This window comes from Saccoglossus kowalevskii, chromosome 9 (genome assembly GCF_978046115.1).
Source record: "Saccoglossus kowalevskii chromosome 9, keSacKowa6.1, whole genome shotgun sequence".
NCBI lineage: Eukaryota > Metazoa > Hemichordata > Enteropneusta > Harrimaniidae > Saccoglossus > Saccoglossus kowalevskii.
The window spans coordinates 20,353,435-20,378,067 of NC_140649.1; the positions used below are offsets into that span (position 1 = coordinate 20,353,435).

A 24,633-nucleotide genomic window follows, 5' to 3' on the forward strand; every position below is an offset into this window, starting at 1 on the left:
TACGTCAGTTTCCAGGGAACAATCGAAGCGAAAGTCTTTCTATCCAATCATATTTTTTTTAACGTAATATCTATAACCTACAAGAGAAGTCTCGCATGACATTGTCATTCATTGCGGGAATCGTCATGAAAGAATGCGCGAAACTTATAATCCATATTCAATAGATACTATTTTTGTATAAATTATTTTTTGTTGAATTCTTGCCTTTCACACTGAGAATTGTTGCATCATGCTGCAAAATGTATCCACATTCATATCAATACAATTTTTACAATGCGAGGTATGGCCTGGTATGGTCGACTAGATGTCATTTTGTCATAACACACGATTTCAAAGCAACTCACATGCAGACAAAACCCTAAGATACACATATCTCATATATTTTCGGATACGATGTAATATATCCAATTATTCTTCCTGTTCTAACCCTTCTGTTCAACTTTATTTACAATTCAGGTGACTTTCCGAAAGAGTGGGCATCGGGTGTTGTTATTCCCATATTGAAGCACGGGGGGGGGGGGGGTGATGTAAACAACTACCGGGGGGATATCATTATTAAATGTTTTAGGAAAGATTTTTACAGCAATCTTAAATGAAAGGCTAAGTTTATGGGCAGAACATAATGGCGTGTTATCCGATTGTCAATCGGGTTTTTGAAAAAATCACAGTACTATAGATAATATTTTTGTTTTATATGCTATTGTGCAGAAGTATTTGGCTAAAAGGGGTGGTAAATTTTATTGTCTCTTCGTGGACTTTTCTAAAGCATTCGACAGGATAAATCATTCACTATTATTATATAAATTATTAACAATCGGTATCCATGGTAACATGTTTTGTATCTTGCGTTCTATGTATAGTAATGTTAAGTCTTATGTCAAATCTGAATCGAATCTTTCAAGTTCCTTTGAATGTCCGATAGGGGTCAGACAAGGATGTATGTTGAGCCCTATTTTATTTAGTTTCTTTATTGAAGAATTAAATTTGATGTTGGTTAACTCGGGAAATTTGGGGATTTAACTAACACAGGACATTTATAATCTGTTCGCTTTACTTTATGCAGATGATGTAGCCATTTTTAGTGACTTAATTCCAAACCTGCAGAATTTGATTAATATTTTATTGCAATTTTGTAGCAAGTGGTGTATGAAAGTTAATTTACAAAAAAACAAAAGTTATTGTTTTCCGCAAAGGCGGTCACGCTTCACGAAACGAGAAGTGGTGCCTTCAGGGATGCGAGTTAGAAGTTGTCTCCTATTATAAGTATTTAGGTCTCGTTCTTTCTTCCAGGAATATTTGGTCTAAAGCAGTTTCTACTTTAGCGGACCAGACTGGGAAAACGCTTAGGATTCTTTCATCGGTATCTGTTAAACTTAATGGGTTCATTTTGACACTCATTTCAAATTATTTGATTCAATTATATCTCCTATTCTGTGTTACGGATATGAAATATGGGGATTTCAATACTACGACCAAATTGAAAAAGTACATAGGAAATGATGCAGGAGGCTTCTTGGGCTCCCTCAAGGTACTGCCAAAGAAGCTATAGTTGGAGAATGTGGGCGACTTCCAATCTTCGTTTCCACACTTAAACGTTGTATTAAGTATTGGCTTAGACTCTTAGAACTCCCCCGACGAGAATTCCCAGGCATGCCTATTCAATGTTGCGTAATCTCAATGACCAAGGTAGAAATAACTGGGTGACGGCAATTAAACACATTTTGTATTCATATGGCTTTGGGTATGTCTGGCTAGCTCAAGAAGTGTGTAGCAAGGACGTTTTTCTGAATTTGTACTGCGAGTCTCCGACACGCAGAGACAGCTTTGGAAAGGAAATGCGTCCTTGAAACCTAAATTACGTAATTACATTGAGTTCAAGAGTACCTTACAACCGGAGAAATATTTATCTTTAAATTGCAATCTGAAACTCGCCCGCATTTTTGCCTGTTTTCGTTGTGGGGTTTTACCACTTAGAATTGAAGAAGGTAGGCGCGAAGGTTTGCCTTCAACGGAAAGATTCTGTAAAGTATGTCGTGCTAATTTTGTTGAGGATGAATATCATTTTCTGTTGATTTGCCCAGCCTATAACACATTAAGACGAGAGTTAATCCCCCAACATTTTTCATTCCAACCAACCATGTATAAATTTCAAAGGCTTGTTCAAGCAACAAATGGTGTTATTCTACGAAATGTTTGTGTGTTTGTGTACAGAGCATTTGAAGTTAGAAAACAATTGTTAACAAACTAATAACCGAGAATATTATCATATTCTACTTGTACCCGTTACATTTTAAACATTGGTTTGATATGTTTGTATATGAGCCGGTGGCCTAGGAAAGCAATAAATACTTATTATAAAAAAACAATCACAACGAACAACCCGCCCACTGGCAGATAAACCCACTCGGAAGGAAGAAGCCTGCGACGCCCACTGGACGAGTAAAACATATCCCATAGTAGGCTGTGCACTGACTTCATTTATACTTAACACTGTTAGCGGGCTCCTTGACAACCGCTAATTAATTAGGTCAAGGGAAATTTGAACTTTCCGAAAAGCACAATCTCATAATAAATAAATTAACAAAATAAAAAAAGCGAAATATGGCAAGTTATGTTAGACATTTCGTAAAAAAAATCAATAATGCATTAACGGGCTGGTGAGACGGGGTCCACATCGTCCACATTACGTCCGTTGGGTAGATTCAGCGAATATCTCTACAGTGTAAGTGTAGTCTGCCGAGTGAGCTGAGTTTCCACACATTCGTGCGTGACAGGTTATGCGGTGAATCCTGTCGTAGATACCAATATATTGCATGTTCTGGACAACGCAACAGAGGGTAATTATCCAAGTAAACTAAGGCATGTAACGACAGGCCTTAGTCAGTGACGCACCCGTTAGCGAATGATCCAGAGGTTTTTGCCTCCCATTACGTGGCGCCCTCACCGTGGTTTCGCGGCATTTTGGGTCCGAAAAGGTATTTTGCGTCTGTCACTATTATACACATCATTGGAACATCATTACAAACTATCGTAACGTACTTTAAAATATTCTCCACTAAATCCACTTAGATTTGTTTTAAAGAATCCTTCGAGTGAATTTTCAGCAGCCAAGAGAGAGTCACTTCTTTTTATGAGTGACTCTCGTTGGAACACATGTTATCGTTGAGGGCAGCACATATTGAAACCAAAACAGCATTCAGCTCAGGATCCGTACTCAGAAACCGAAATAAGAGATCGAATCAAAATACACGCCGGTCTCTAGCGAGGAAAAGAATCCGTGACTTCAGCAAAAAATGTTATGCTTCAATGATGGACGACCACAGCCCAAAATGACGTCACAGAAGCCTTTATTCACTGGAGGGCGTGACTGGTAGGAACATAATATTGGCACGACAACTAAATATATTAGCTGATGGCAGGGGAATGTTGTCCGACGCCTAGGTGTATCTTGTACATATATATATATATATATATATATATACAGGTGTATATTTTCATTTACATCTGACGAAAAACGCTCGTACTGAAATTTTAAACTCTTCCAAGCTGTAAAAAGTTTTCAGAAGAAAAAAAATACGATGTTAAAAAATTAAGAACACGTTTAAAGAGATGTTTTCAAAATTCGAAATTGTGATCATCATTTGATAAACATTCATTTAAATTATCGCTTGATGGTTTTCATATATTTCATTTATCATGTTTGCAGTGGTTTTGTATTTTTAATACAATTAAAAAAACATTATTGTTGTTTGTGTTTATTATTCTTGTTATTTTGTGGTTTCAAAATTGTATTCGACATTCCAAAAAAAACAACAACTGGCATTTATATATTTACCTATCTATGGAAATGTACATACGTAAACATTAAGTACAAATGATCGCGTGGATCTCGTTGGAAGCGAGAGAAACTTATATTTGTTCCTCAAATAATGTGCAATTTCTCTGGTCCATTTCACCCCGATACATGTTTCCAGACTATTTGGAGCAGTGGACGCCGGCGATGACGTGAGAGAACAGCACGGTATTTAGAAGTGATGGAGGGAGTCGTGACTTTCTCGCTGACTGCGAGATCTCGACTTCCATTTGCGTCTATATTAATTACTACTCGATCTCTCTGTGAAGTTATGAAACAAGGAGATATTGATTGTAAAATGTAGCTAAGAGTGTTTACGATTCAATAGAATATATTAACAATATGAGACAGTTGAAATGGTTATTCCGTGAACACACAAAGAAACTACCAATTTTGATAGTGAAAATATCAATTTTTGAAAGAATCTTAGACTACGACATATGTCAAGGTTGCAAGTCGGTGTACATTATCGTGTCCAATTTCATGGTTATTGATGAGAAGGATAATGGACTGACAAAGAGAACGACAACTTGAACGACCACATATTGATTCAAATGGCTTTACCAAGGCCGCCCGTATTTTGTTATTTTCCTCCCTGATTCAATATGCTTTTATTAACTAACTGAAATGTGTTCAAATATTGTCACGAGTAGTTGCTGCGACTCTGACAGCCCATGCATGCGTCATTGTACTGCCAATGCTTTTAAACTGCTGTGAATGTACAAGATACAAACGTACATGGTGTGTGTAAATATGTGAAGAAATGTACAACAATTAGTTTGTTTATTTCAGCGCCTTGCTTCGCTGTGTTATACGTTTTGAATGAGGTGTACATGGCTTCATTGAGTGAAACACACTAATAATTATAATTATTTATTTACGATTGTCACCCTGGTAAAGAAATACCTTGGAAAACCATAAGATATAGACATCATCTACTGTACATTGTATGGGAACACGACGCACTGTGTTAAAATGACAAATTAGTTAAGTAGAGAGAGAAATCAAGAAAGTAATTAATAAAAAATATCATATAATTGGTGACGTTGTTTAATGTGAAAGCTGTTGTTCAACTTAGTGTTGCATGATGGGTAAAAACTTCTATGTAATTGGTGATGTTGTTTAATATGAAAGCTGTTGTTCAACTGTTGAAAGTGTTGCATGCTGGGTACCATAACATCACCCACGGGTATAAAACGCACCATACTTGAAGTTTAGATAGTCGGTGAATCAACTCGGCACTGGCGCATACAACACACAATACCCTGTGTCGGAATGATCAAGAATAGAACAAGCAGACAAATCACTGCAGAGAGTGAACCTACAGTCACCGATCGAGATATTTCTCACGAACCTTGTAATGAACAATTATAATAAAGTTAACGCAGGACACGAACATAATGGCTGAGGTGAACTGAAAGGCCACCAATTACATTACAACCAACAAAAGACAAAATAGTTTATGCAGAGTATAAACTCTGTTTGGAATTCTGGTTTGCAATTACAGTTTGGTAAATAAATATTGACACAATCGTCCGCGTATTGCTGTGTGTCTTAATTTGGTTCGAAACCCAGAGTTGTGTTATTGTGGGCAATGTGGGCATGGACGTTACCAGTAGCACATCATTAACTTCCATGGAAAAGCATTTTGCGCAAATCAGACGTTAACTGCAAGCTTTTTACTAAACAAATATTTTTTGTGGGGAGATCTAGAAATCGATACTCCTAGAGTTGTATATCAAATTATTGGAAAATTAACAGACGTAGTAGACGCTGTGTCGGCGAAGCAAGGTGAGTGTCCAATTCTGTTTTCCAAATTCTGTTTGCTATTTTTTTTCTCAGATGACAAAGGTCCGATAAACGCATCGATGGATTACTATGTTAATGCGTAGTAATTTATATTGAAACGTCGATTTGTTTTAACATTGAATTTGAACCCACAACGACCGGCGAATCTAATATAATATTTACTAAGGACACACACCCAACTACGAATGTCTGAAAGCCTTGGTGATTGAAAGTCTTATCATAACGCCATGCCAGACTAGTTTGAGTACTAGTAGTCTATGGTCGTTCAGTACCCTCATACTCGGATAAAATCTAATGCTACACAACAATGTCAAACGTGGATTTCAAATATGAAAAACCATCTTGCCTTTGCCATAGATATCCAACATTGAGGTTTAACATTGCGTATGTCCACTTCAGTATTCATGGAAATATATATATATGGCTATAACTGTCGCACGACTTCTCATTCTATTAAAGTTATGTTGATGGCTCGGAAAAGAAAAAAAAATCGAAATGAATTGACATACGCTGTGTAAAGAAGTCAATGAATAACATCATCTAAATGTATTCATATGATAGTATCCGGCAACAAGTAGTTGCTAGGAGACATTCAAAAACGCGATTGATGTCAACTGTAAAGAAATTCCCCTCACTTAATTACGTAGAAGAAATTTTGTCAGTTTATAACGATTTTTAATTACCAAAGTTCTTTTGTAATAATGCTCAATTTGTATGGCGCGTTGTCCCATTTCTACTATAGCGAGTAAAGATCGATTTGTCAAAAGTTGCGGAAATCCTGTAAAAAACGGTTGACACAAACTACCACCAATCGTCACCTTCTCGTCGATCATTTATCTAAAAATTTTAATGGCAATTTCAATCAGAACAAATAGAAACATATATTTTAAGTAGTGGTTTAAAATTGATCGTCCAACAGAAAATGTCGCGACTTTTTAATTCACTAATACAGTACCATACTAGTATTCCCTTAATTACATCGATTGTCTTTTCTAATTACAACATTGAACTTCACAAACAAGTAACATCTGCAACTGGGTCGACCACCTGTTGAATCTCACCAACTTGAAATGCATGTACATTATCAATCACCGTATACCGCTTGGTCGATCGTACACTCAGTTCCATTATAGCCAGACTTGGCCAAGTGACCCCTTGTCCTGGCCGTGTATTTATAAATGAAAACACTCACGAGAAGTTGTTGGTTTGATCAAAGCTTCTAAATTCGCTCATGCGATTTAAAAGCTACTGACACAAAGTGTGGCGTTATATGTGATACTAGTAGGTATAACACAAGTAGTCGGAGTCTACACCTTGACTAAAGCAGCACAGTCTCTGATTTACATTTACTAAATATACTACAGTTACGTAGTAAGACAATGTTTATAAGTTATGTACAGTTTCCATTCAATTCAATTCTTTTATTGAAAGTGGGAGGGTCGTCACTAGCGCACGCGCGGGAATTGAATCCCAAGCGACGATAACAACACACGCTAAAACGCAAAGGCTCATGGGTAGACGCTTGTTTGTAAACAATGACACGCTATGACCACCTGACGCATGCGCAGGTGACGACACTCCCGCTTTAAAGTCAGTTTTAACTATTATATCACTGGCTTATCAGAGTAAAATACTTAAAATATAACAAATAATATAAGTACATTCACAATATATACAAATAAGATTAAAAGTTAAAATCTCCAATGTGAAATAACATTTACAAGGACTGGTTTCTGTAGCAATTACACGTAGCATAAGTATACAACTGTAGAAATTACATTCTGCATATAAGTATGTCCGGTATACAATCTGCATATGAACATGTTTACATAAATAAACTAAATGCCAGAACCGTGGGTCACATTTCTTAATATGAAGATTAGTTATCTTCACATTTTTTTCCAAATGCATAATAGTAATAACCACAATTTCGATTGGTGCATGTTTAGGTTAGTAATTTGTTCATTTCTTATTGTCATAAATTTCTTACCTTTCAGGTGTCAATTTTTTGAATTTTATAGGTGAATAAGTGTTCTTTGAAATTTACCAATTATTCATAAAAAAAATGTTCAAGTTGTGTTTAAACCACGACTTTCGCATTGTGATCAGTACCAATAACTTTGGTTTAGTCTATAGCTACCTAGTCTTAATCTATCCCTTTATCATGCTACGATTTGACTGACATGAGACTAGCACGACGCATGCGCAGCGACAACACAATATCTGTCACGTAATCCACAGTGACCTTAAGGTAGTGTCTGGATAAACTGTAAACATAAACACAGTGACCGGGCATTAGTATCGTGCTATGTTTGTAGATCAGTGAAACTAGTTAAAACGGAAGTGACATTCGTAAAATTCTGTATTCCGCGTTTGTTGGAAAGTTGGCATTACTAATTATAACAAAAGAAACACTTGGCATAAAAGTCTATATTTAAAATGAAATGTTACAATTACTACTACTAGTATGGATCAACTGCTTTTGAAAGCGTTTTTTTTTTAAATAAGTACAACATGTTGACCTAAATAATTAAATATAAAAAAAACACACAAGGACAGTAAATAACATTTTACCATTATGTGTTATCGATACGTGATTAAATTACTTTGGTTTTAATCGAATCACGCTGTACTGGATATTAATTTGTGGTGACTATGTTTCAGGTGTACACGAAACGACAAGCTTGATTTAGATTAGGATAAAAAAAGCAAAGCTAGGAAGATTTTAGGTGGGATTTATGGCGTGTAAGTCGCATAAAACTGCACCTGTGGCATCAACTCTAAGTATTTATTATTTTGTTATTGTATAGACGATGTTGAATTATTTACTGTGTAAAAAAAAGTGCAAAACATAACAGCAATGCGTGACTTGGTAGTGGTTAGATAGTCCGTCACAGAATCTGTTTGTGGCTCTATTTCTGTATAGAATCTGTATTTCTACCACTGTTTTCCAAACATTCTCACAGTCCTTTGTACATTTGCCCACCGTGTGACTGATACCATCTTCTATTGTGTCATTCACGGCCAATTACACACTGTTGTTGCCGGGTGTTACACAAAATGAAATGCACTTTTGAATGAAACCGACCTCACGTCATTATGGATGTCATAAAACGAAACCTTCTACAGAGCTTTTCGAATGATCAGATGTTCTTCTCTCGTGGCCTTTCAAGTACCTGTCAACAATCAGCCCACCAAAAGCTCGTAATCGACCGCAAATGGTCTATACTTGTAAACACTAACTGTGTCGTGGTAGTCGCGAGAACACGTCTGATAATCACAGAGTCGCGGCGAACAATTTAATGGTCTTGCCTCTAAACCCTAATTATATTATGTTTGGGGTAAACGTGAGCGTCTGTGACCTTTCTTCTTCCACTGCGCAGAATAAACTAAAAGTTTTCCGGTAACCAAATAACATACCACTTGATCTATATATAACCGACACGGAAAAATTAATATATAAGATTTTTTCCAGGACGGTTTGTAAAAATACTGACAATAATATCACACACTAAGCTGAATCGGAACTACTCATTTTTAAAGATCGTCACTATGTATCAAAATCGAAACCACGGTTTTTTCAAGTTAGTAACTGTACCGAAACCAAAGAAAAAAATAGTAGAAAATTACAGCTACGAATTATAACAGCTACCAATAATGAATAAATAAATAAATAAATAAATAAATAAATAAATAAATAAATAAATAAATAAATAAATAAATAAATAAATAAATAAATAAATAAATAAATAAATAAACAAACAAACAAATAAATAAATAAATAAATAAATAAATAAATAAATAAATAAATAAATAAATAAATAAATAAATAAATAAATAAATAAATAAAATACAACAGGTCGTAAATTTCCTAGTAGGTTCTACATAAGACTCAGACTGTGTAGTGCCTCAGCGTAGTGTAGTAATTCATTGAACATTTTGTTTTTGTTTTATGTTCCGTTAGGAGGGCGGTGATCACACATAATCATAACAAAAAGTGACACAAAATGAGACTCAGAATGATATTTTACACATTTATAAATCTCATCTGTCATGGTTTCACGCCCAGTCACGTGATCATAGGATTATCTAATGCATGATATATTTACGTGCTTGATCGAACTTGATTGGCGAAACGTCACACTGGCTTCCATGTGCATCTTGGCCATGAACTAGGTACTATTGAGACATAAGACATTCATGTTCAAAACACTCATCCTTGAAGTTATTGTCTCACCTTTCTTCCGTCACTAATCTTCCCCTCATAACACTGACACTTGTTATTCACACTTGGGTGACATTGAATAGGAAAGCCTCGTCAACAGATATGTCCTTGTTTTACCCGAATATAAAACATCAAGCGTACCGGTCACAGTGTTTATACATTCAGGCTGTCTAGTTGTGTAGTCAGTAGACCCCATCGGGAGGAAATCGACACGTTTAAGGTAAGTATGATAAATGATGATATAATACACAGCTATTATTCGATCCACGACTGAGTTCAACACTTTTCGCATCTAAGTTCGACAATATTTAGAATTACTTTATTTATTCTATAATCTGTCAACACACGCGCTGATACAATATTCTGATGTGAGCATGAGATTTGAACTTGTTTACTAGTTGAGTAGAGTGTTCGGTCGATCATTTCCTAATCATATATATACTTCATACGGGCCGCTCTATTTTAGTACGTAGTACTATAGCGAAATATTTTTCTTTTAATTTCATTCATGAATTTTTTGCCAGACGTCAGTGGTGAAAACATACCCAAGACAATATACCTTCATTGCCATTGGTGTTTGCTGAATACCGATAGACTTCGATAAAAACAACACAACAATAAGCTTCGGCCTTCGGGAGGTGTGGTTAAATTCAAAGTTGGGTGTCACAGCAATGTAAAAGCATATTCTAATGCTGGAACAGCTCGGCAAATCAAGTCGTGTCACAGGTCTCTAGTAATCCCCGCAATAATATACATTACAAATCAGAAATTATTCACAGATGACGTCAACGCCGCGAAAAAAGAGCAGATATACACTTAGCCTGAATTATTAAACTTTAAAAATAATGAAGAACACAATAGTGTTGAGTCACCATTATTACATAATGCGAACTTTGTCAACTGAGACGCGGCGCACTATACTAAATACTAACTATTCAACTATGTATTTGTCTAACCATTGTTGGTTACACATTTTATATATTATTTTTGGCTTATCTGATTATGAAACTTTTAGTTCGAGTTACTGCTTATATCAGATTCTGTGGTTATTCATCACTATCAAATGAAACACTTATAGTACGCCATTAAACTGTCAACAGTCACTGAACCGAGCCACTGCAGTTAGATGGTTTGTTTCTTCTATGATTCAACAGCATGTACCATTTCAGTCTAACAATATGAGCCCAAGAATTGGCATGCGCATCCCCACCATCATACTGTTTTGTCAGGAAACCATATCCCATAAAGGTGTTGCACTCCAGCGTTAAATCCGTAAAAAAAACCACCAAGCACACAATCACAGTACAAAATTGTGCGTGAACAACATCCTAAGAAACCGGTAGTCTGATTTGCGGTCCGTTGGTGGACCAGCATATTCGCTGATCATTGCCATGCTGTCGATAGGGCAGGATTTTTGACTTTTCCCCCCACCTAACTGCAGGTGTGGCCTGCCTATCAAGTTTGAACAAAATCGGTCAGCCAAAATAAAAAAATCGCAGGAAAGTTAAAACCGCCAACTTTTCGGGTCAAATTTCTTGGTAACAAAGAAAGATACAAAAAAAAACCTAACTGTAACTTTAGTAGAATGAGATATGCCCGAGATTTCTACTTTAAAAATTATAAATGGACAAACAGTTGGTGCGAAAGTAAGAATAAAATAAGTTTTTTTTGCTGCTGCTATGGCAACGGTTGGAAGGAAGGGTTCAGATTTTCTACCTAACTAGAGTGCAGGTGTGGCTTGCCTGACAAGTTTGAATATAATCGGTATAGCCAAAAAAAATCACAGCAGAATAAAATCTTACGTGTCAAAAGACACACACCGTCAACTCAGACTGTGACGTAGTGATTATAGGCCTGAGGGCAATTATAGCTGGAAGCGGATCGCAAATTCAACGCCAGGCGTCGCCACCACTACTCGTACAAAATCTATGAAGGCCCACGCATGACAGAGTAATGCGTAATTCAGTCATTTGCTATCGTGTTAACATTTATTCTAAGCCAAACGCTTTATCTTTTGAGTCTAGTCGCTGGTTTCAAATCTCTTCATTTAAATAACCAATAAGAATCATATTTCCGATTTGTTTTCAGATGAATCTATTAAAGATAAACTTTATTATGAAAATATTTGCAGCATTAACGCTCCTTTCAGTAACCATGGCAATAGATACAGGTAAGATTGTGTTGTTATAATAACATTATTGTTTAATCACAAACCTTTGTAAGATGTCGTTGTTATCGACAGTTTTATTGGATCACGCAAAAGAACGTGATCCGTGTTTTTTTTAATCAGAATGCCTGGACGATTAAAATCGATTAATCATTATATTTAGCAGACACATGTCGTAAGCAAATTTTCGTGACCATGGAGACAGTAAAATGATTATTTTTTTGCAAGCTCATAATAATCATAACCGGTTATTGTCACAGGCAAATATATCAAATCATTTCGAAGTTCTAGTAATTTGGTATGAATTTTGTCTTTTAGATTTGGCATTGCAGATTTACACAATATTCAACCCCATGCCGTTTGCTGTTGTGTTTGAGTTGGACACTGACGTGGCCATAAACTCGATGTCCATTACGGTTACCAACAACGGACCAGACGACTTGCCAGCGGCGGGCGCCGGAAACGTTAACTATGAAGTGAAAATGTATATTGCCGCAGTGGAAAACGGTTATATGGTAGACCCGGTCGAAGTGACGGGGTTTAATCTGAACGACGATGTCGCATTGCGCCGTGCAAACGGCATCGCCTCCGATGCTAATCAGCTGTACCAAATGCCAAACGTCGCCACGGCTGTCGTCAACTACCCATCGGAGAAGTGTTCCACTCACAGTCACCTGTGTGTCGCCCTGGAACATGGATCGACATACGTGGACAATAATGCCGATAACGATTATTTCTGTCTGGAGTTCATAGACGGGATGTTCAGCGAAGTCGCTGGACCCACGGCATGTGCGTCAGGTGAGACATTTATTTCGATAAAACGAGCAATGACGTCACACCACCAGTAGTTTGAGTGTGAATTCATTTCATTTTGAAGCGTTGTATGACTTTTCATTTGTTTAACCCCGTTACGTACAGGTCGATGTGAGGGGAAATACACAAAAACGAGCTTGAGGTGCACATAAATATGAAGGGTTCGAAATTTTTGAATTCTACGTCTTGTTATTTTAAAGTCCGACCTTCAATGTGTGTGTTTATAAATGCCTGTCGAAATATCGATAAAATAACCCCAAGACATCGCGGTTTAGCAACATTTAAAATATTTGGGCTCTTATCTCCCCCTACGGAGACCCATTCAATTTTTGTGTAGAAACTAGACGATCAAAAACAAACGCCGACTGGTCATTTGCCATCATAATGTTCACTCACGAATATGCAAAGCATGACTCCTAAAGATCAGGCCTTGTCGATGTTTTTTTGAAGTATAGCAGGAAATACTATAGTGGAGAAGAGTGTTATCAGTAGCAGTTATAAATGATATATAGTCTTTGAGATTCAATAATAAATTCTTATTATACTGAATAATTTAACACGGTATAAATCGTAAGTTGCATCCAGTTGCATTTTTTCCAAAACAATTACGCACGAGCAAAATTGAAAATCGAGTTCACCAGATTTTCATTATTGATTTCCAGTCAATATTGAGTTTTTTTGACGGCCACATGGCCGCGTTCTGATCTATCATGAAACATACTAGTAATTTTAAGCGGATTTAATTACTTCCACAAACATCACCACTCCATGAGGATCGATAATGATAATGAGGACAAAGAAAGCTATTCATAGTGCTATTTTATTTATTTTTTTCCACATAGATGTACTTATTTCAGAAATCAACATTACAAATCCAGCGTCACCAGTCTACACGTACGATGAACCTACAACCATCACATTTGATATGCAGCTACATAACGCCGGGGGCGCTGTGGTACCTGGCGGCAACGACAACCTGGGGCTGCAGGTGTTCATATCAAGCGACAATTCCTCCTCATCGGAGTTTCTACTAGACATCACCTTTTCGCTGAATATAAATCTATCGGCATCAATCGAGCCATGGGGCGATACCATTTATAGAGGATTGTCAGTCAACGTCAGCATACCTGCTGAAAACTGTGATGTGTATACATATTTATGCGTACTTTTCGTTCAAGGTAAAACAATTTCTTTAATATTTTGTTGAATATAACACGTCAACAGTCTTAGCACGAGCATATGTGTTATCTTAGCACGGGCGTTTGTGGCATACCAGATTTCCCATTTACTATAATAGTCTTTGGAGAGTAATAGTTTCTCGAAATCGTATAACTAATTCAACCAACAGGATGTATTCAACAGTCAGATTGTTACATATCAAATAGATCGCAACGTACTGTAAAACATGTTGAAAAAAGTGGCATACAATTTTAGCGAATTGTGGTAAAATGACGTAATAGCGAAATGTTGATTTAGCGATTCTCTCTTGTCATTGTTGATTTCTTTGTTTGGTGGCCATTTTGAATTGATAATAAAGTTATTAACGACATCTTGAATTAGGGATCAGTTCTCTCGCTAAATTCGCGAAAAAGACATGCTCGCGAAAAAAAACAGTAGTTATCGTTCTGTATTGGCAATGATAGAGTTGTCAGTCAGTATCAGTCAGTGTCCTGGCTATAACACGATGTTGTATCATTCAGCCACGTACAATTGTATATCTGTAGCCAGGAGAAAGGGAGTATTGTTTCTGGTTTGAAATGTTTGGCACTTAGCTTAATTGCAACTACAAGGCAGCCGGGGTTGTTTGCTCCACGAGAGTAGAGATGCTGTATTTTATAAGTCTTTGATTAAACAGGGAATATAACAATGCAGTGCTCTTTACTTTGGCTTGTCAAGAATATGGAGCGATATATAAAACATATCATCATTATTATTTTATACATTTATAAAATTGTTTTTTGGTTTACAGGGTCAGAAACAGCAACCTTCGACGATGAGACGGGGAACAACCTGATGTGTCTAACTTTTGACGAGGTCAGTGAAAACGGGATCGGAGTCATAGAATGTCCGGTGGAACCTCAGAATGAACAAAGCCCAGAAAAGCCTTTTGATACTTGGATCATCGGCGGAATAATTACCGCGGGGATCGTCTCAGCGTTTCTGATATTGGTTTGTTCGCTGTGTCTCGCGTCGGCGTTGTTGAAGAAAAATAAAGTGAGAGACGAAAAAGAAGCGAAGGGTAAAGTTACAATTGCCGAACTCGAGGACATTTAGATCTGTTTTGATACTATGAACTAATAAACAGTCGACACGCTGTCAGAGATCGAATCTCGAATTGTTTACGCTTCATGAATGGAGGTTCGAACTGAAGTTGCGACAATAGTATAGATTTGCAGTGGCTACTAGTATTTTCAGTGAATACTGAGTATCGGATTGCTGGCGGAACTCTAACATAGAGGAAAGCCGAATTCATTTATATAAAAAGATTTTTATAAAAAGAAACACCTTTTTGCATTACCCACAGTGCAATATAAATTACTATTACAGCAGACATCATGATAAGTCTTTTTATTTGACATAATGGATAACGTGATGATTAGACTTTACAAATTTAAAGAAAAAGCTCAGCAAATTGGAGAGTTTTTGTGCATAGTGGTCAAATCAGAACAGTCATCGCACGCGTCGTGTTCGACGAGGGTTCCATGCGACGTTTACGACGCGTGTAAAATACAATGTACATTTCTTGTTTACACGAAGTTCGAGCGCGTGCTGCGTGAAGACTGGGACGTTCTGAATCTCGAAAATATACACATTCAAGACATTTAATTGTAAGAATTATCATCCTCTCAAATTCTGCCCTATCAGGAACGATTAGTGAATGCTTGTTATCCCAAATCTAGATCAATGCATCTTTCTTTTAAATCGCGCCCTCCAGTGACGAAATTCTTCTCTGACGTGAATGGTGACGGCGGCGAATGACGTTCACAGCATGTATATCTTACCCGCCGTCCATCAATGAAGACTATGCTTTGAAAGATACTATTATATTGCAGATGATGAACGACTACGTAATAAGACACTGTAATTGATTTGATAATCATTATGTTACTTTCACCTACATTCGCATTTTATGTCACAGAGGGCGCTCTGTTACTTGAGGGTGCGATTTGTGGGAATCGCGTATTGGCCGAATCGTTATTCATTCATTGCCGTTGAAATCTGACATTATACACACATTTAAGAAGCTGATTAACACGAAAATGTCGTAACCATAGCAACGGATTTTACACTAACGTTGTTCATATCAGCATATATGTGTACCGAGTTGAGAAATGATATAACTGAAAGTAGATTTTTATTTTGAAATATATTTATTTGGTCATGAATATAGTAGTTATTCAAATATATTGTTTGCCTGTTGTCAGGATTTTGTATATTAAAGAACAAAAATACAATATTTTCTGGATCAAGTTGTTATATCTTCATATGGCACTGTCAGAATAGACATAAAGACTAACAGTGGTTGGTAATTCCTCAGTTCCTGAGAGCGAGGTTATTTGTAGATATGCTGGCGATCGCCTCTGTGTTTCCGGAAGTACTATGGGGGATTACATGATGGGAGTGGAAAGTCTTTAGATCAGTAAAATAATTTTAGAAAAGTAAAAACTAGAGTGACTGTGAAATGAAGGTTGGTTTTAAATATTAAATATGGTGGAATCTGAATGAAATAATGAAAGGAAACTGAAGAGGTATGAAAGGGCAGTAAATGTAGCCAGAATGCAAGGTCAGAATCCGGGGTCAAAATACGTCACAATACATGTATATCCATCACGGCGTTTGCAAAGTGTCAACAACTATGGATGAGGTAAAAGACTTCGTTTGCAGTTTGCGTGAATGGCCGGAGAGAAAAAAATCATGCAAATTCTGTGCTTCAGTAACAGTATTTGCTACTTTTTTGTGCAATGGAAATTAATACAAGAAATGCTGCCAAAAGACATGTCCTTCTAGTAAACTAAACAACCTTGGGACGTTTATCTTGGGAAATTGAGAAGACGAAAATCCCTTGGGACAATCGTTGTGAAACAATGGCCATGCTTCGCCAGAGTAACAAGGTTATTTTGATTATTTTAAAAAGATGGAAACTGCTGCTTTATGGAAGAGCAAATTTCAATGTCACTGGCACAGTAATGACGTTTTTAGAGGGGTGACTCGCTAGAAGTATTCGCCGTGACTCCGGACTTTTCATTCGGGTTTATAAAACACTTACTTGTTATTATCACAAAGGTTTAATGTATTGTTTGTATTTGCACAATGTGAATGAGGGGTTTATTGTCAAAATATATACAGGTGCTTGTATGCCTATTGAAACTATACAAAATTCGACCAATGCACATCTGTTTCATGTGTTAAAAGAACGTTGCGATATTCTCATGGAATTCTTAAATCTTGGTATCATTCCCAACTGTCACCAAACTGTACGTTTTGACGACTCGTATGTACTTCTGGGAATTGTAATAATTTTCTGGAAACTGTACAGCAAATCACATATTTTCCTTATTAATTGTTCATAGTTTTTCAAAATTTCAGTTTTTATTGTTTATAATTATTTACAGTAATAACATATTTTTCCGATTGTGTGCATGGCAGCTTTGCCCACACACAATAAGACAGGATGATATGTACGGATATGTGTGAGTATGTTTCATGGATTAATAGGCCACTCCTTTGCTTCAATTCCAACTAAACCTCTGGAAATATCACTTGATGTTTATCATCCATATTTTGATATCCCACAATGTGTCGATTGCGTATCTGGAAATTCTAACTACTATTTCGCAAAATTTGACCAGCCTTGCTTCTACCAGTCATTTAAGTCAACTCCCATATTGTCCTTCACAGTGAATGTTAATGCAGATATATTGTAAATTACACAGAGGTAACATTATAATACATTTTATTTCACATTCCCCTGTATTACATAACAATCTTTGAGCTGAGGCAGTTATGGTTCTACAACCATCACCAGTTCTCTTGTTGTAGAACTGTTTCCAGGAGATGACAGAAACATGGCATAGTATATACACTTTCATTATGGGGGTCGGCCAAATGGCCAAGACTGAGGACAACGAAAAGCCGCTATTCGTAACAGCTATCAGAGTGGTATGTCTCGGACGACATTAGCCCGCGTATCATGTGGGTTATAGGCGACTCAGTTGCGTAACAGCTCACTGGAACAGAGAAGAGAGGCTATGCAAAAAACTCCATGCTTTGATAACAACTGGACCCATTCAAGAGTTGATTATTATGTTTATTGTTATATTTAGACCACCGGTTCATCGTAAAATTTACATAATTGTAATTAAATGCAAACATAAGCCCATCAATGTTTTAATGCATTGCTTCTTTCCTTAGCGTGAAGGCTAGGTAAATTAAATTTATACATTTCATTCGACCGTATTGGTCAAAAGAGTCATCAAAATGTAGTTACATTGTTTCTCGAGTAGCCTTGGTTAGCGGGATTTACAAATTACACAAGTTCTCTCAAGGCGATCCAAAATATGTCTGTAGCTAGTTTCGATAGCGAGATTGTGACTGGGGCAACGTAACTGGATGAGTAAACGCCAGGCTATCCTTAATTATAAGTCCTCTTAAAGTGAAGAGATTCAACGTAATTACGAGAGAAATTATTTGTCCGATAAAAATGGTTCAAAAGGGGTTCGTTTTGTTATCGTATGTTTCAATCAAATTTTGACTGCGAAAAATCAAACTGAACGAGAACTCCGGATGACCACGTTTTTGTGGAATCTTTTACAAATCAGAAATCTTTATTTTTTTATAAATTCAACAAAAACTCAAAAATTACAACTCCAGGTTATGAGGCCAAGACGAAGATTTAAAACAAAATATTTACTATGGTCCTCGTCAACAGTGTGTCATACATGTTTTTTTTTCGTCAACTTGGTGGCGCAGCATGTTCTATTTTCATGTTCGCAGTTAAATGTTTTCACGAGAATCCATTCTTTCGTTCACTAAGCAATGTCCAGTGAACCCTGTATCGATAGAAGGCGTATTTAAACTATACAAAGTTAATTGCGTCATAACATAAAGTGTTACAAACTCTGCAATTTGAAATGACCGTCTTTTTTCTTGGGCGATAGTAATGGAATTAAGAAAGAGGTCGGTGGGAGATATTGCTGTATCTGACACGTAGAGGTCTAATAAGCCAAGGCGCCCTCTGTCAGAACATTAATACTGTGCATTCTACTCCGTAATTTGCAGGTAACCGACAAACATGTTGCCAAACGATTAATGTCAACTTACACCTGTTGTTATTTTGGACGTATTGTTATGATAATATCTAGCAAAAGTTGGATAATATTTTTTCTTTTGCCAATTCCAGATGTTGTTGTTCGCAGACGACACGTTTCTGAAGATTGGAAGCGGTACAGCGACGACTAACTGGGTCACTAATAATACATAGATTTTTGTTTAAAATTAGTTTGTAACCAAATATTTCCGTGTTATAATTTAATGGCAAAAAAGACTCTTATTTCCGTTTATTACGAGAACTGTAACTCGTATACACGGGATTGAATCACGTAGAACGATCAGAGTATAAAGGCAGTATTTTGTGTTAAACAGGGAATAATTTGTGCACATGATACATTTATTTAGATAGATAAATGCATATACATTTATAGATCCTGTCTGTTGACGTTGCATTGATAATAAATTACGCAAATTAGGTAATGTTCATATTTATGCAATGCAAATGAAATGGAAAAGAAGATCTTGGAGGCCGTTTGAGTCAAGAGGTCAACTCATATAGCGTACCACGCCCTTTAACTTAAATGTTTGCGTTCACACCATGGAGTTTCTTACTTATTTTTCAAAGAAATTCCAAACGGTCAATCGAAATGTTTGAACGCGTTAATTGATTACGCCTAATTTCACGATTTTAGAAAATAAAACAAAAACGTTGTTTTTCATGAATGATTGTTCGAGTTACACCGAGTGTGAATGTTGTAACGGCATGATCAATTGTATCGAGGTGTAAGAATGCCAATACGCTCAACGGGTGGTGACCTTATCTATCGGCTCGTAGAAACTCATACAGGGGTAAATTAACTTTAAATGTCAAGTTACGTACGTTGTGTTAATAAAACAACATACTCGACATTTTTTGTTACAGTAATACCTTTAACAGTCATTTAGTTTTTTCCAACCGGGTCTAAATGTGGTTATGAGAAAGTAACAACTCGGACAATGATGGCATTTTGGAAAGTTCATGATGAACAAAATACTAATCCGTGTCTACCACTCACCAACTCATCATCATATGATCACCGAGTCCGCACATATAATATAAGTAGTAAGGTCGTTCGGGAGCATTCGACTTGATAAATCGCGGCGAAAATATTTGTTTCAAAAGTGTTACAAAATTATTGATTTGGACGCATTTGGATCAACCAAATTGTGCGACGAAATGCAAAAAAATGAGCATTGTTTGGTCAAATAAAATAGAAATCCATGTTGAATTACTATTTCATAAAAATAAATACTATTAATAAATCCAAATTCCCCATAAAATCGTGACATATAAGGGTAGCAACCTCATACATACATCATACGATTATTACGAAATAGTAAATATGTCTATTTTTCTTGATGTATTTCCGATTCGGTGATGATATATTTTAATGACAGTTAATACTATACTAACACTATTACTCGACCAGGTCCTCCGTGTTATCTTCAACCGAAATAACGTCCTAGCCAACGGCACTCATGTACAACCAGAGTAGTTAAATACATCAAACGATCACGTCAACAAGAAGGCATCGCATGTTATGATTCACACCAGAAGGTCACCATGAAAATCGCTTCCTGTCAGGTTATTATTTTCTGCATTTCCGTGGTTCAAATTATTCAGATCGTAACTGCATGTGGACGATCAGGTGAGTTTGACATGTTTTATAAGTATATATATATATAGGGTATTTCTGAATATTCTATTTGGGGTACGGAGCTACTGAGATTCGCGATCGATAGACGTGACGAAAATCATCGTACCACAACTTATTAGCCATTTTGGGGTGTTGTCAACACAGATTTTCGGTGTTTGAGCAGACTGTCTGCAGCGAATCAATGAGTACATTGCGACGTACTACCCACTCCGTGTCTGTACATTCACGGTCGCGAACTTGGCCGAGGGCCACGTGTTCTTGTGTTCGGACCTGTGGGTCGGTTAGTACAGAGTATATAGGGTTTACTGTCCGCTCGGGAGCCATATTCTTGAACAAAAAAGCGTGCCACGTCTGAAATTCAAACATTCTTCGGAGAAACATATATTTTTTCGGATATGCGTGGTGACGAATATGATTATAGTGTACGTACCATGTACTTATTGGCGCGACAATGAATTTGGAGAATCCAGCAGTATAGTCTCTAAAAATACATGCCTGCAATTCACACTTCCAGGAAGCAAAGATGGATACGGCAAAGAAGACAGCAACTACACCGGTATATTCAATTTATCTGATTTAAATGCAGCAGGCGTATACAATTCTACGGAAAGTGTACTCAGTAAGTGTGGAATTTAATTGTTTTTTGCATGTATTACGTCACCAGGGTGAACAATACACAATTACACGTCAAGATTATTTATGATATTAAACAACATTTTTTTGTAATGTTTACACTTATTTTCAGTCGGGATGAAAACGGAAGACTCAGAGGTCGGGGAAGTTCGAAACGCACCGGCCAATGTACCAAAGCAGGCGCCAAGTAAGTAGATGGCACCGGCGATTATTTCACCATGCGGGGACCATTGTTTGCACGAGTTGATCGGCCCGCCGTCCCTCGGTGTTGAGAGACGGTGATTGACCGGAAGCAGATGAGAATGCAGATGACCGAACGCGTTTAGATTATCACGTGACCTGTATTCTCACAAAACACGATCATGCTGTATACAAACGCTACCAGAATAACTGAATACTAATACATGTATACTGTAAATGCATTGATTATTCGTTGGCTTTTAGTTTCGCTAATAATATGTAAAATTAGCTAAATTAAAACCAAGTTCACATCATGTAAAACAACAACAGAACGCACTGTTTTGCTGGCCACTTCCTAAACTTAAAAAAAAAACCCAGCGAATATGCTCAACACATCGAAATAGTCAGTGAATATACACTATACTACGCAAAACACGCTATTTGGTGATAGGTATATGTGTCTCAGGTGATCGGGTGTTTATTTTTATCTGCTGACCTCGTTGATATGAACAGGAAACTGATATCAACCACGTAAACAAAGAGAGAGAGGTCAGGTAGATATCGACTGACCTATGACGTTTTTATCACCACGAGACAGATATATAGTGGTGCCTGAATACCAGAACTTGCGTTATAAAATATGATAACGTTGTTATCAATGATGATTAAAATTTCACCTTACGGATACATACAGATAAAATGCACGTTCTTTCATCGACCTCATCAATAACCATAATGGTATTTTAACAAACAAACAAAAACAGAGACGACAAAAGTTATGTTTCACAATTTTGAAATTGTGTACATTTGGTCCAAAATTAAAGAAAATACATAAAAATGCGCAGATTATTACACCAGAATTTTTAGCGGGAATAATGAGGGCGTAACATATGCAATGGTTTAAATGGACACACAAATGTCTGAACACGTTAGAGAGATTACACATATCTAAGCGTCACAGTGTCTGATAGCCTGTTCCATGTGACGTATGCAAATCGCGTAAAAATACATTGTTTGTTTGTTTACACAAAATTCCAGCATATGCTGTGATTACCGCCAATTTACAAATACAGTCCCAGTTTAGTTTCCATCTTTCTGTCGTCTCATACTGATTTGACGACGTCATTTTAAAAATAACTTTCATCTGCACCAGAAACGTGAGCCTGGAGAGAAAATCACACTTACTGTGATTTGTCGGACGGTTTTCAACGGTCATTTCAACGGAGTTTCTAAGTGCATTTTAACAAAATTAGAAATTAATCGTAAACAACGTCACGAGTAATCTGAAACGATTGTGATGCAATTATCTAAACTAGTCGAATGAAACAATATTACCGGCCGTAGACTGGCCGCAGTGTCACAATTTTCAACTTAGCCGCTGAAACCCAGGGAGCTTTCATGAGTTAAAGAAACATTAAGCATTATTAGTTTAGAATAAAGACACACATACGTGCTAGAAATGAATGTCAGCGAGACTATCACAGCTACGCGAATAAGATACTAGGATTCCCCACGGTCGAAAAATATTTCGGTAAACAACTCATCGTATACGTGTGTATTCGTAATAATTCAAGACACCCTTGTCTGTCCTCTTTTCAGGAATTACAATGAAGTATCGATATTGTCTATGTAAGCGTCGTTTGGATCTTTCAGAGATGAGATATGAAGGTGAAGCGATGCTGAACTATGACGACATCGACGAGGAATACGACAGTGAGAACCAAGAACTGACGTTTGCTGATTTTGAATTAATCTCCGATATACGTAAGCGACGGAGGAGATCACAGAGGTCGTCACGGTCAAAACGATTCATATGGTACGGTCCGTCGCATACCTATGTGGAGTTCCGGGACGTCGTCTTTGATTTTTCCAGTGATAACGATATTGGTAGGTAGATGTCGATGTTTGGTCACTTTATGTATTAACAGAACGCGTAATTGGTACAAGTAAATGAAAAGTATTGCTTGACGTTATAAGAGGAAAAATGTGATTGGTTCATTGAAAACAATTTCGTAAGTGAATGTAATTGTTTGGTTGATGTATATAACAGAGGACATGATTTGATGATTGGCCCAGTGATGATGATATTGATTAGTAAATGTGCTTGATATGTTGATTGATTGATTGATAGATGTGACGTGGGTAAGTAAATTTATTTAATAAGTTGGCTGATAACCACGGGTTATTGGTCCATGATAACAATGTCGGCAAGTAAATGTTGATTGGTTGGTTGACTGGTTGATTTTATAAGAGAACACATGATTCATTCAGCGTGTGTAAGTAAGTAAATTCCGTTGATTGGTGAATGTTACAGAATTAAATTTAATATATTCGTATAATATTGGGCTATAGTTTGTTGAATATTCAAATAAAGCACGACCCAAACAAAATCATTGGCAAGTTTTCTAGAATACTTCCAGCGTTTTCAGGATTTTAGTTACGACGTTTTTGTCGATCGAGTTGAAATTAGTGTAATTATCCTAAATGCGTTTCTTTTGTTTTCTGAAATGATTTCTATGCTACCTATCCAGGTGAAAATCGAGAAGACAGATGTTGCGATTATCAGCCCCTGGAAGACGGCTACAGCGCATGCTCACTACAAAATATCCGCCAGTTCAACAGAAGATGGGAAACTCATCCAAGCACAAAACGATATCGATTGATCGTAAATAACTGTCAACATTATACCAACGCGTTGATAAGATATCTCGCACGTGACTGCTTGATTACTAACCCTGAATTCGACGAAAGACCGTTGTTGACTTGAGCGTTCACATTTATTGTCAAAGTAAGAGGGCCGTCACCTGCGCACGCGCGGGAATTGAGTCTCAAGCGATGATAAAAACATACTTTAAAAACGCAAAGGATCATTGGCAGACGCTTGTTTGTAAACAATAATACGCTATGGCCATCTGACGCATGCGCAGGGGACCACTCCCCCGCTTTAACTCAAATATTTCAATCATATTTGCTTTCTTTTGTTTAT

General features: G+C 36.9%; 2 protein-coding genes across 2 annotated transcripts; both read left to right on the plus strand.

The window, feature by feature from the left end:
• The first annotated feature begins 5,600 nt into the window (after positions 1-5,600).
• On the plus strand, positions 5,601-16,324 carry LOC100371511 (uncharacterized). Its single transcript, XM_085503768.1, has 5 exons — positions 5,601-5,644; positions 11,976-12,057; positions 12,373-12,852; positions 13,710-14,045; positions 14,837-16,324. The coding sequence occupies exons 2-5, from the start codon at positions 11,976-11,978 to the stop codon at positions 15,139-15,141; spliced, it is 1,203 nt and encodes a 400-aa protein (XP_085359894.1). The 5' UTR covers positions 5,601-5,644; the 3' UTR covers positions 15,142-16,324.
• Positions 16,325-21,584: 5,260 nt separating this feature from the next.
• LOC100371664 (uncharacterized) lies at positions 21,585-24,414 on the plus strand. The gene is made up of 3 exons (XM_002732473.4): positions 21,585-21,654; positions 23,247-23,534; positions 24,179-24,414. Exons 1-3 carry the CDS (start codon positions 21,585-21,587, stop codon positions 24,412-24,414), a joined length of 594 nt encoding a protein of 197 aa, XP_002732519.3.
• Positions 24,415-24,633: the final 219 nt, after the last annotated feature.